This window comes from Stigmatopora argus, chromosome 1 (assembly GCF_051989625.1).
Source record: "Stigmatopora argus isolate UIUO_Sarg chromosome 1, RoL_Sarg_1.0, whole genome shotgun sequence".
NCBI classification, from domain to species: Eukaryota; Metazoa; Chordata; class Actinopteri; order Syngnathiformes; family Syngnathidae; genus Stigmatopora; species Stigmatopora argus.
The window spans coordinates 28,840,270-28,854,221 of NC_135387.1; the positions used below are offsets into that span (position 1 = coordinate 28,840,270).

Genomic DNA, 13,952 nt, shown 5'->3' on the forward strand with positions numbered 1-13,952 from the left:
GAATTTGTCTACGTGCAGGCAATAGCCTTTAGGGATGTGCAATCCAGCAGTTGTTTGATACAGTATTTGAAAAATACCACGTGCGATCATTTTTCCTAAGATTTTCCCTTCGACGTAACACATTTGTACTCCTATTAAAACCATGAATATTCAGGTGAAAATTGTGAATCACGGGGCGTCTAATACAAGAGAAATTGTAAAATTCAATGATTTTTAAGGCAATTTTAAGGGTTTATACGCGGAGGCGCCTAATATGCAAGAAAATATGGTATACCAGCTTAAGATGAAGTGAATCGGCTTTTCTTTCAGTTCTACAAAAGGACAGGTCTAACGAAAAAAAACAACTAATGGTACTTTTAAAAAAATTTAGCTGATGAGAAGCATAATAAAACAAAGTGCAAAGTCATAAAATATCGGAGCAGATAACAGAAAACCCACTGAGCAGTTCAATTTAATACATATATATTACTACCACTACTGCACTACCTGCTATTTATGGACATTAAAAGTTATTGCCAATGATTATTATCATCTAAGGCACTATTTATTTTTGAATCTAACCTTTGCATCCTTTATAAAAACCCAATTCACCTGTCGCCTAACTTAAAAAATGTTGACGTTAAATGTTAAAAATAAAAAAACGCAGTTTCCCCATGATTTATGAAAAGAGCTGCAAAAGCTTGGGAATTAACGGTTAGCAAAGAGAAAACATCCATCTCTCCAAATTGAACCTGATAGATGTGAGACAAACAGATGGACAAATGGAGAAACCCGTTAACGGAAGAACAAACGTGGGGTAAAAAGGATGGCTGAACGACAGCTTGACAAATGTGACGTTTAATAGCAGAAAGCGCAGACGAGAACGGAAGAGTTGATAAAGAAAAAGCAAAAGTGACACCAAAGGATGACATTTATTATTTTAATTGACTCTGCGCATGGAGTGGAAAACAATTACACATTAGAAATTCTTTCTCAAGTGTAACATTTTTGAGATGGGAAGGCTAATGGATGCCGACATCCCATTACACAAAATAACACAAGCTGAGCTCTGAAGTGTGTCACAGAGATATTCGCTGGAAATCCACATAAAAATATCAACCCGTGCAGTTGTTGCTTTCTTTCAGTCACTATTCATTTCCTATCTGTAGATGACATTGTCCCTGCTTTTAATAAGGCGACCGATCCGTTTTGTCACCCACTTCCGAGTCAAGTCAGACCGGCGTTCATGTTGTCAATGAGTTACGAGTGATTGGTTGTTTGTCTCATTGTACCATGCCATTGGCTGGCCATCAATTCTGGGTATCCCGAGCCCGCCTCGTGCCCTAAGGGGATAGGCTGCAGCACCCCCCGCGACCCAAATGTGGATGAACCGGTTCAGAAAATGAATGTGTATGTATGTATGTATGTATGTATGTATGTATGTATGTATGTATGTATGTATGTATGTATGTATGTATGTATGTATGTATGTATGTATGTATGTATGTATGTATGTATGTATGTATGTATGTATGTATGTATGTATGTATGTATGTATGTATGTATGTATGTATGTATGTATGTATGTATGTATGTATGTATGTATGTATGTATGTATGTATGTATGTATGTATGTATGTATGTATGTATGTATGTATGTATGTATGTATGTATGTATGTATGTATGTATGTATGTATGTATGTATGTATGTATGTATGTATGTATGTATGTATGTATGTATGTGTGTGTGTGTGTGTGTGTGTGTGTGTGTGTATGTGTGTGTGTGTGTGTATGTGTGTATGTATGTGTGTGTGTGTGTGTGTGTGTGTGTGTGTGTGTGTGTGTGTATGTATGTATGTATGTATGTATGTATGTATGTGTGTGTGTATGTATGTGTGTGTATGTATGTATGTGTATGTATGTATGTATGTATGTGTGTGTGTGTGTATGTATGTGTATTTATGTATGTGTATGTATGTGTATATATATATATATATATATATATATATATATATATATATATATATATATATATATATATATATATATGTATATGTATATGTAGGTATATAAGTATGCATATATATATATATATATATATGTGTATATGTATATATATATATGTATCTATATGTATATATGTGTATATATATACATATGTATACATATAGATACATATATATACATATACACACATATATGGATTTATTTTTTATATGTATGTATATATGTGTCTATGTATGTGTATATGTATATATATATATATATATATGCATACTTATATGCATACATATATATACATATATATATGCATACTTATATACATACACATATATACATATATATATGCATACTTATATACATACATATATAAATACATATATATACATATATATGCATACTTATATACATACATATATATACATATATATGCATACTTATATACATATATATATATGCATACTTATATACATACATATATGCATACTTATATACATATATATATAAGCATACTTATATACATATATATATATATATATATATATATATAAGCATACATATATATATATGTTATATATGATATGATATATTATATATTAGGGTTGACTGTCAACCAGATGAGAGTGTACCCCACCCCGTTTTTTACCCAAAGGTCACCTCAGCTCACCTTTGGCCCAAACGCTGACAAGCAGTCATAAATTTCCAGTCAGGAATGAAATTTGACCCTAAAGTCTACTACTTCTCCTTATTTACTACTTCTCTCTATTCCATATCCCATTTTTATTAGCAAAGTGATGTACGAGAACCAAGCACACCATTTTGTTTCCCTTTTAATCACACACATGATGTAAGCATCCTCGCTCACACACACAGAATAAAGACCTCCTCCTCCTCCTCTTCCTCTCCTCCTCTTATTTTTCTCCCCATCCTTCATCAATCCTTCGCCACTCCATCGCCCGCTCTTTCTCTCTCCCCAACAGCCGACCCTCGTCGTCGTATTATCCGTCAGAGGAGGAGCATTTTGGCGCTTGCCCAGCTTTGCCCCGGTGTGGAGTGGGAGATGTTAATTAAATCATTCATTTGCTTCAGATTAATTAGCGTTATGCTACTTTTAAGATAAACCATTGCTAATCAGATTAGGCCGTGCTAAGGCCGTGGCAGAGGATTCAAAAGTGCTCACTTTGAAGTCGGCCATTGTGTGTCTTTGGATCCGACAAAGAGTAGAAGAAGAAGACGAGGAGATGGTTTTCTTCCACGTTCTGGTCCGCTTGAAATCTTTTTGTTATTTTAGACACCACCAAAAACTCATTTTAATGGCGCTTGTGCTTTCATGTGTGGATGCGTCTTTATTTTAATAATGCCATTTGTAGCCAATAGCACACACACACACACACACACACACACACAGACACACACACATTTACTAGTTTCTTTCATCATCCGCCTCTTCTCAGGTGTTAAAGGTTATTTGTGTTCATTTCTGGTTCTAATGACTTTTTTCCACTCTGAGGAGTTATACTTTTGCACAACAAATGATCAAATTCCCTTTTGGTATTAAAATAAATTAACTGCTGAAATAATTTCGGGAACATTTAAAATATGTATTTATTCTTTTTTTTTTTTACACATGATTTTTTTGTCCCCTTTTTAAAAATTAATTTGCTTCTGAAACTTAACCCCAAAACCTTTAAACTTGACACAACAACTCTAAAATGAACCTTACCCTGCTAATAGAACAAGCAATTGAAAGGTGTCATTATGAAATGTTGCCATATTATACTACAGTGGTACTTCGAGATACGAGCTTAATGCGTTCCGGGACTGAGCTCATATGTCGATTTACTCGTATCTCAAATCAATGTTTCCCATAGAAATGAACTAAAAACAAATGAATTTGTTCCAACCCTCTGAAAAAACACCCAAAACTGGATATTGGATTGGAAAAACATTTTTATTTGTTCTAATTTGCCATCTATTAACAAAGTAACAAATAACTAGTGTTTTAATAGTACTAACATGTGTTTAATACTACTGAAATTAGACGAATTTTGTGGAGGGGAGAGAGGGGGACTTTTTGCACGGCAACGCGCTCGTAACATAACATAAACAAATTTTAATGAACTTGGATTACGATGCCGACACACTGAAAAATACATTTAATCTAACCTTACACTAAACTTAATTCTAATTTTGTTTTAAATTTTGATACCTTTCTTCTCCCGGGTTGGCTCTATTGGCCCCGCCTCCACCCTGACTTTCAGATGCAACCTATCGAAAGCTTGTATTTCTTTTCTTACTTGATGTAAAGGTTTTTCCAATTTATGCAAATGTTGTGAAAACGTTATAAAAGTCAAAACATTTGGATCATACTGAATTGGTCAAAAAACGTAAACAGTGTAAGCTAACGGCTGCTCTCATAATAATTATAGAACATATTATGAACAGGTTGGTTTTTGATTTTTTTGATTTTTTTTTACCTAGGTCTACAATGTCTTCTGTGTCTGTCTTGCTAGTGCAACCAAGAAATTTCCCGAATACGGGATGAAATAATGTTCTAACCTAACCTAATGTTTGTCGTTTATTCTGTTTTGTCGTCCAGCTCACCTGTACAAGTGCAAGGCACTGCGGGATAGCTGCGGGATGTGTCTGAAAGCAGACCCGCGGTTCGAGTGCGGGTGGTGTGTCCAGGACAGGAAGTGCTCCCTCAGGCAGGAATGTACCATTGGTGGCAATTCCCATGGACCATTGCAGGTGGCTGATGGGAGAGGCTGGATGCATGCCACCTCTGGAAACAGTCGATGCACCCATCCCAAAATCACAAAGGTAAAAAAATAATAATTCAACAAACGATAAAGAAATGACACCGGTTATATATCGTTTTTTCCCCCGTCATTTATTTTAGTGCATTTTTTTATTACAGCTTTTTCTCTTTTTATGATGTCATTAATTTTGTCACAACAATGTTTTTTTTTTTACATGGAAGTAAATAATATTGATTACTATTTGTGAGGCATCAGCTCCAATTTGGTTTCGGAAATAAGAGCATAATTATTATCCTAACCTGGCACAATAGTTATTCATTCACAGCGGACAAATTCTTGAGTAATACTGTTCTTAAAATATGCATTGGATTGTGAAACAGTAGTAATAGTAGTGTTGGTGTAGTGGTAGTAGGAGTAAAAGTGATAGGAGTTGTTGGAGTAGTAATGGTAGGAGTAGTAGTAGTAGTAGTAGTAGTAGTAGTAGAAGAAGAAGTGATTGGAGTTGTTGGAGTAGTAGTAGAAGTAGTAGGAGTTGTAGAAGTAGTAGGAGTTGTAGGAGTAGTAGCAGTAGTAGTAGTAGTAGCAGTAGTAGTAGTAGCAGGAGGGGGAGGAGGAGGAGGATGAAGAGTTGCAGTAGTAGTAGTTGTAATAGGAGAAGTAGTAGTATTAGGAGAAGTAGTTGTAGTTGGAGAAGTAGTAGCAGTGGAGAAATAGTAGGAGTAGTAGTAGGAGTGGGAGTAGTAGTAGTAGTAGGAGTAGTAGTAGGAGGAGTAGTAGTAGTAGGAGGAGTAGTAGAAGTAGTAGTAGGAGAAGTAGTAGTAGTAGTAGTAGTAGGAGAAGTAGTAGTAGTAGAAGTAATAGTAGTAGGAAAAGTATTAGTAGTAGAAGTAATAGTAGTAGAAGTAGTAGTAGTAGAATTAATAGTATTAGTAGAAGTAATAGTAGTAGGAGAAGTAGTAGTAGTAGGAGAAGTAGTAGAAGTAATAGAAGTTGTTGGAGTAGTCGTAGTTGAAGGAGTAGTAGTAGTGGTAGTAGTAGAAGTAGTAGGAGCAGCAGTAGTAGTAGTAGTAGTTGCTGTGGGTGCAAGTTTTTGTTCCAACCGATCCAACACAAACAGTTAAACCAATAAGTTTTCTGCTGAAAAAAGAAGCACTTGACTGCAATCCACTGATTGCACTTTTAGGATACTAGATTAGCGGAAAGGTTTCCTCTTCCAGATTGGAACGAAAACCTGCACCCACTGTGTCCCTTTTTGAAATAGTTTGGGGACCACAGGTTTAGAGTGAAAAGCATTTCATCCAATCAATAATCCAATGTCCTCATCCAACCCCCCAAAAACATGGTTTTGAATAATTTTGAATGACTTCCATTAAAAATGGAAGTGTCTAACTCATAACAACTCCTAACACTTTTATAGCTTTATACAGTACTTGTACACCGTTTGAAGCGGTTCATTGTGCTCATGCTCCACTGCGCACCTCAAATTTTATTCAGTCAATGCCTTCCCGGCATAGTCTGAAAACGAGCTTTGCATAAGGCAGTGCAATAATACGCTCCAGTACGATACTAGAAGAAAAGATGCAAAGATGATAAGAAACTAATAACTTAATGTGGCGTCATTCCCCAACACATCTTAATCCATCACCCTGGTTTGAAGGGCATATGGTTACCTGCAGAGATCCAAGGCTGAGTAACTTTGATAGGCCATTGCATCAGCTCTCCCCGACCAATCCCCAGAGGTCACAAAATCTCTTCTTGGTGTCCTTCACAGAGAATGAAAAGTGCTCTATTTTAATGCCTTGCTATTAAAACAAGTACACGCCGGATCCTTATTTTCGCCCTTGGCGTAGAAGCGCTATCGTTACATAGTGTTACATCAAACTGGCACTCCGGGAAAGACGGATTGATGTTTATTTGATTGTCGTTTGAGTTTAGCCATAGGTATAGCTTTGTATTTTTGGCATTTTTATTGTGGATTATTGCTGCGTTATGATGCTAAAGATATGCTAATTTCCCTAGTTAAATGGAGTTTTTTTGCTTTACTTTTGAAGATATACGACCGTTCGTCTATAATACAGTGGTACCTCGAGATACGAGCTTAATGCGTTCCGGGACTGAGCTTGTATGTTGATTTTTTTCGTAACTCAAACGAACGTTTCCCATAGAAATGTACTAAAAACTCATTAATTCGTTCCAATCCTCTGAAAAAACACCCAAAACAGGATGTTGGATTAGAAAAACATTTATTTGTTCTAATTCGCCATCTATTAACAAAGTAACATATAACTAGTGGTTTAATATTACTAAAATGTGTTTAATAGTACTAAAATTAGACAGATTTCGCGGAGGAGGGCAATGCGCTCGTAACATAACATAAACAAATTGAAATGAACTTGGATTATGATGCAGACACACTCTAAAATAAATTTACCTTACACTAAACCTAATTGTAATTTTGTTTGACATTTTGATACCTTTCTTCTCTCGGGTTGGCTGTATTGGCCCCGCCTCCACCCTGACTTTCAGATGCAACCTATCGAGAGTTGTTTGCTTTTGTATTCCCTTCAAAATCTTCCCAAAATGATGCACACAAATGTCCTCACAATAGAATAACGCACGACCACTTGCCAACGAGAAGTGGTGTATACGCCATTCGCACTGAATAACGGGAAAAAAACATGCAAATAAAATTCAAGTCTCCGCCCAGTGCTCATAGAGACGTTACACGAGGGAGTTGCGACCAGAAAGACAGTGGCCATGATGTTCTTATGAGCAGCCTCTCGCGTCCGTTGTCTGCTCGTATATCAAAATTTGTCCCATATCTAAAGATAAATATTTGCTCAAAATTTTACTCTTATCTCAAATTGCTCGTGTATCGGGGCACTCGTATGTCGAGGTACCACTGTATAGCCAGCCACACTTTGCAGTCTGCAGGCTAATACAGAGCAGAAAGGACACATAATTAGCATGTGTAAGCATGTACCTGGTTCAGCGTGTGTGTTGGTAGCAACCAGCAGCCATCCGTCCCTATATTTGTTTTGTCACACCGCATTACGTATCATAATCTAGTGTGATAAATCACATTATGCTTTCAAGAAGCCCCGCTCAATGTTTTCCCACCACAGCCCGGAAAGTACTGTAGACCAATCCTTGCCTAATAGCTCTTAATTAAAGCTTTGAAATGTCACGTTGGTTTTGGTTTGGTTTACTGTCTTGTTGATTGGTTTCAACCGCGTGTGTCTTAACTTTGCAAGAGTTCATTCATTTTCGGAACCTTTTATCCGTTCAAGGGTCGCGTGGGGTGCTGGACGAACGAGTGGTGACAGCTGCTTGTTAAGTGATACATTGATCTTGGACACTTCAAACGTGTGTCGCCTGAATTTGGCGTATTTTACTATTGAATGTGATATTTGTTTTATTCATCCATTCGTCTTCTGGACCCTTTAGCTTCACAAAGGTCACGGGGGTGCTGGAGCCTATCCCAGCTGACTTCGGGCACCAGGCAGGGAACATCCTGAATCGGTGGTCGGTTAATCACAGGGCATAATTAGACAAAGGACAACTAATCATAGCTAAGAGCAATTTGGAGCGTTCAACTAGCCTACCCCGCACAGATCACAGAGGGTGCTGGAGCCTATCTATGGCCAGCCAATCACATGGCACAATTAGACCAAACAACCAGCTAGCCTAGCATGGATGTTTTTGGATGTGGGAGGAAACCAGAGAACCTGGAGAAAACCCATGCGAGCCCAGGGAGAACATGCAAACTCCACACAGTGAGGATCGACCTGGGATCAAACCCACGACCTCAGAACCGCGAGGCCGATGCTGTAACCACTCGTCCGCCAGGCTATTTATTTTATAAGTATTCAAGTCTGTCTTCAATAAATAATGAATGACCGTGCGTGTTTAATATCTGTGACGATTAAATTTGGACCTTTTTAACTCCGATTTTAGAGATGACAGTGAAATATGTGGACGGTGTGTCAGTACATTGAATGAAACAAACTCTCTGACTCTTGACCTGCAGTTGTTTCCGGACACAGGACCCCGCCAGGGTGGAACAAGGGTCACCATCCTGGGAGAAAACCTGGGTTTGCACTTCAGAGACATCAAGATGGGCGTCAGGTTAGGGAAAGTGCCCTGCGTTCCCATGGAGACAGAGTACCTGAGCGCCGAGAGGTAAATGAAAAGATACTTTTTCTTGCCGTGTGTAACAGCGCAATCCTAAAAGCGTATTTGACTTGTCTGAATTAAGGCACGTTAATGAGTCAGTGCATTTTTTTAATCACCTAATAGAGGATAGTGTAGATTCATTTGTAGATTAATGCATGGCTGTACTGCTCATCTGATGCAGTGTATTATATAGTATTCTGCTGCCTGATAAAGTCGTTACTAAATATGCAATACATTTGCGATAAATCTGTGATAAATATGGGATAGATATGAGATAAATATGGGATAAATATAGGATAAATATGGGATAAATATGGGATAAATATAGGATAAATATGGGATAAATGTGCGATAAATGTGCGATAAATGTGCAATAAATGTGCAATAAATGTGCGATAAAGATGTGATAAAGATGAGATAAAGATGAGATAAAGATGCGATAAATATGCGATAATATGCGATAAATATCAGATAAATATCAGATAAATATCAGATAAATATGTGAAAATATGCGAAAATATGTGATAAATATGCGATAAATATGCGATAAATATGTGATAAATATGAGATAAATATGAGATAAATATGAGTTAAATAAGAGTTAAATAAGAGTTAAATATGAGTTAAATATGAGTTAAATATGAGTTAAATATGAGTTAAATATGAGTTAAATATGAGTTAAATGAGATAAATATGAGTTAAATGAGATAAATATGCGATACATATGCGATGCATTGACATCTTCTTTAGAAGTCCTTATTGTGGTCACTCCCACCAATCAAAAATAAATAAATAGTATATTTATATGATATGTAGGCGTGTGTGTACATAAACTTGCATATATACACAACCTATTAAATTGTATTTAGATTACGTATATAATATACACACACATATATATATATATATATATATATATATATATATATATATATATATATATATATATATATATATATATTTATATGTATACCGGCATTTACACATCATACCAAACCTTTAGGATTCAAATTAAAATACAGATAATTGGATGTCGAGACCTTGTAAATTATCACGTCAAAAGAGTTTTCTTTTAGCAAAATCAAACTGGTGCTTTTCTTCCTAGTAGCGTCTTGATTCGGTGACTTGGTGGATGTCTGTAATCTTAAATCTGAGTTGGAAATGCAAATGGTACATGCTGAATATTTGGTCCTTATATGTGATCAGGTCTTTTTGTAAACAAATGTGAATTGTGTTGACTCTTCTGCTCTTTCTCCCTCTTGCCTTCGACTATCGACCAATAGAATAGTGTGTCTGCTGAATGATGCCACGGGATATCGAGTACAAGAAGCTCAGGTGGAGGTGTGTGTGAGAGACTGCATTAATGACTACAGGGCCCTCTCCCCCAGGCCATTCACTTTTGTGGTAAGGACCATGTTTTTTGCATGACGTTTGTGGTCCAGGGATTTTAGTTTTTGGGGGGGACCTGTCTCTAGGTTCAGCTATGATGCATCGGAATACATAGTCTTGCTCTCATATTCTTTTTTTGAACTCAATTTCTTCTTATTCGAGGTTCAATTCACTGAGTTTGTTTGTTTTGTTTCTTTTCCAGACGCCATTCTTCACGGGCATCCAGCCTTCTCAGGGTCCAATTTCTGGGGGCACCCGTGTCACTATCGAGGGCAGCTACCTCAACGCGGGCAGTTCTGTTTCCGTCAGTATCGGTCCGCAACCCTGTCATTTTAAAAAGTAAGAATATATTGCTCTCTCGGCATTACACAAGTGCTTCTTTATTTGCCGTGAAATCTGGTCGAATCAACGTAAATTGATTTTGACATTTGAGGACCCTTCCTCAAACTCGGGACCAAAACAAAACCGAGATATTGTAAATGCAGAACACAAATCGGTAGTGGTTAATGTGTCCAAGAAACATGATGAGACCTGCTCGTAAACATTCAGTCAGTATACAGTAATACCTTGAAATACGAGTGCCCTAAGTTAGAAGAAATTTGAGATACAAGGAAAATTTTGCGCAAAATTTTGCCCTGAGATACGAGAAATTTGAGATACGAGGAAAATTCCGGGAAAATGTTGCCCTTAGATAAGAGAAATTTGAGATACGAGGAAAATTCTGGGAAAGTTTTCGCCCTGAGATACGAGAAATTTGAGATACGGGGAAAATTCCGGGCAAATTTTTGCCCTGAGATACGAGAAATTTGAGATATAAGGAAAATTCCGGGCAAATTTTCGCCCTGAGATACGAGAAATTTGAGATATGAGGAAAATTCTGGGATTTTTTTTCCCTGAGATACGAGAAATTTGAGATATGAGGAAAAATCCGGGCAAATTTTTGCCCTGAGATACCAGAAATTTGAGATACGAGGAAAGTTCCGGGGAAATTTTTGCCCTGAGATACGAGAAATTTGAGATACGAGGAAAATTCCGGGAATTGTTTTGCCCTGAGATAGGGAGAAAAATTCCGGGAAAATTTTGCCCTGAGATACAAGCATCTGAGTCAGTTCCCGATTGGGCCGCCAGGGGTGCAAGTATGCGAGAGGCTCCTTATGAGAACAGCATCGCTCTGTCTTTCTCGCCGCATCTTCCTCCCGTAAAGATATCTACGTGCATCGGACGTAGTTTGCATTTTTATGCGTTTTTTTGCGTTAATCAGTGTAGAATTAAGTGAAAAGAAAAAGCAAGTTATGACAATCGATATAAAGCATGAAATAATAAAAAACATGAAAGTGGCTCGACAACGTAAGATTAAAACTGATTTTTAACTGTGTTTATAGTGATGTAAGTCCATTTAAGTTAAATTCAACGTTTATGTTATGATACGTAGCGTCACAAACGTGTAGCGAACCAAACGTGTCGCCGCACACATTGTCGTTAGCCGTTAGCCGCTACCATTTGTCTCGAAGGTAAGAACTCCATACAGTACTGTAAATAATAATGTCACATTTTATTGCAGATCATAACCACTATTTATTTATTTGTTACTTTCTGAGCATAGGTGATGAATTACAACCAATCAAAACATGTTTTTCCATTGTAATATCCTATTTATATCCTACTTTTAGGTCTTTTTGTCCAGAGGATGGGAACGGATTAATTTGTATTTTGTTATTTATATGAGAAATTTCGAGTAATTTGACATATGAGCTCGGTCCTGGAACGCATTAAGATCGTATCTCAAGGTGTTACTGTATGTGATATGTTCACGTGAAAGAATGATTCCCCTTTTTTTTTTTTAACTCGGGCAAAGAAAACATTCTTAACTATCGCAACAGTGGCATGCATGTCAAATGCAGGGATTAGCCCCCGCTGCTAATCTGTGTTGAAGCAACGACTGTGCACTAGCTTTGATGTTGCCGTCACAGCCCTCTCGCAGTAAATCCAGTTGATTCTTCACCACAACTTCGCATTTATCTGTCAAACCTGAACTGTGCTGCCGCATTCGTAACATCTTTATCAAGGTTGCTGCCGTATGCATTTAAAATGGGTTGCTATGGTTACCGGCCAACCAGGACATTGCAGATTATGTTGCCGCTATGGTAAAACGGGCATGCAACATAAGATAACATCAAAATTCATTTTTTGGGGGGTAGAGGGGGATTTGGGTGAAAGTTGAATTGCCTTAAAAAAACCACTAATTGCTCCTTAATTGACTGCTAGGCTTTATTGGAAGAAACTTGGTGTATATAAGCAAGAAAGATGTGTTAGTTTGATGTAGTCATGAAATATAGCCAATTCATAGATTTGCTTTATGTCTATATACGTCCGTTTAAACTGTGTGAAGTAGGAGGGGCTATAAAGTGGCAATCAGAGTAGATGTCCAATGAAATCTAAGATGCGAGCAGTGTTCGGGTATTGAAGGAAATCCTTTCACTTTCAAAAATCACTTCTTTATGAAAAAAGCCTTACTATACATGGTCTTTTTTTTTAAATAAAAAAGCTTTACTATACATGGTCATTTTTTAAATAAAAAAGCCTTACTATTCATGGTCATTTTTTATATAAAAAAGCCTTACTATACATAGTCGTTTTTTTTAAGAAAAACGCCTTACTATAATGTCTTTTTTAAAGAAAAAAAGCCTTACTATACATAGTCGTTTTTTTTTTAAGAAAAACGCCTTACTATACATGGTCATTTTTTTAATATAAAAAGCCTTACTATACATGGTCGTTTTTGAATAAAAAAGCCTTACTATACATAGTCATTTTTTGAAAGAAAAAAGCCTTACTATACTATGTCATTTTGTAAAGAAAAAAAGCCTTATTATACATGGTCGTTTTTTAAGAAAAAAAGCCTTACTATACATAGTCGTTTTTTTAATAAAAACACCTTACTATACATAGTCATTTTTTAAATAAAAACGCCTTAATACTATAAAATTGTGTAGCTTGTTAGCCTTTTGCTAACAATATTTATTGTGCATAAACGCTATTCACGTAAATTATTTTAACAGACAGGAACATGTAAAATAGTATAAAGTATAGACGTATATGTTTTTTTTTCTCACAAAACTCAGAGTGAAATTTTTTTTTTTTGTTCTTGTTCCCTCCGGAATGTAATCGAAACTACCACATGGCCCGCGAAAAAATTAGTTTGACACCCCTGTTCTAGATAGATATTACTGTCAAACAACCAGTTGAAACAACGCGTGTCGTGTGTCCATCCAGGAGGAATGCCCATGAGATCGTGTGCATAACGCCAGCTGGCGTGTATCCAGGAAGTACACCTGTCTTGGTGGACATAGATGCCGCTGAGCTCCGAAACCCGGAGGTCAAGTTTAATTATACAGAAGACCCCGCTGTGCTCAGGATTGAACCGGACTGGAGCATCGCCAGGTAAACGATTTTCTCATGGGAATATAACTTACATTTTATTTCACAACCCAACTGAAAATAATTCATATTTGTCGCTAAAAAAATGATGACTGAATCAAGGGTACGGCTTATATGTGCACAAATTAGACTTGACATGCACAAAAATGCAAGGGGACCAAGACAATACACTATGACACCCTAACGCCATGGCGCCATTACGTCAT

At 36.9% G+C, this 13,952-nt stretch overlaps 1 protein-coding gene across 2 annotated transcripts in view; it reads left to right on the top strand.

Annotated features, from left to right (window-relative positions):
- Window positions 1–13,952, top strand: part of LOC144085564 (plexin-A1-like) — a 242,470-nt gene that overhangs the window by 182,142 nt on the left and 46,376 nt on the right. For both annotated transcript variants that reach the window (XM_077614962.1, XM_077614972.1), the window contains exons 13-17: window positions 4,581–4,804; window positions 8,774–8,925; window positions 10,203–10,323; window positions 10,511–10,647; window positions 13,582–13,749. In XM_077614962.1, the coding sequence (XP_077471088.1) occupies window positions 4,581–4,804; window positions 8,774–8,925; window positions 10,203–10,323; window positions 10,511–10,647; window positions 13,582–13,749 (802 nt within the window). The remainder of the gene's footprint in view (window positions 1–4,580; window positions 4,805–8,773; window positions 8,926–10,202; window positions 10,324–10,510; window positions 10,648–13,581; window positions 13,750–13,952) is intronic.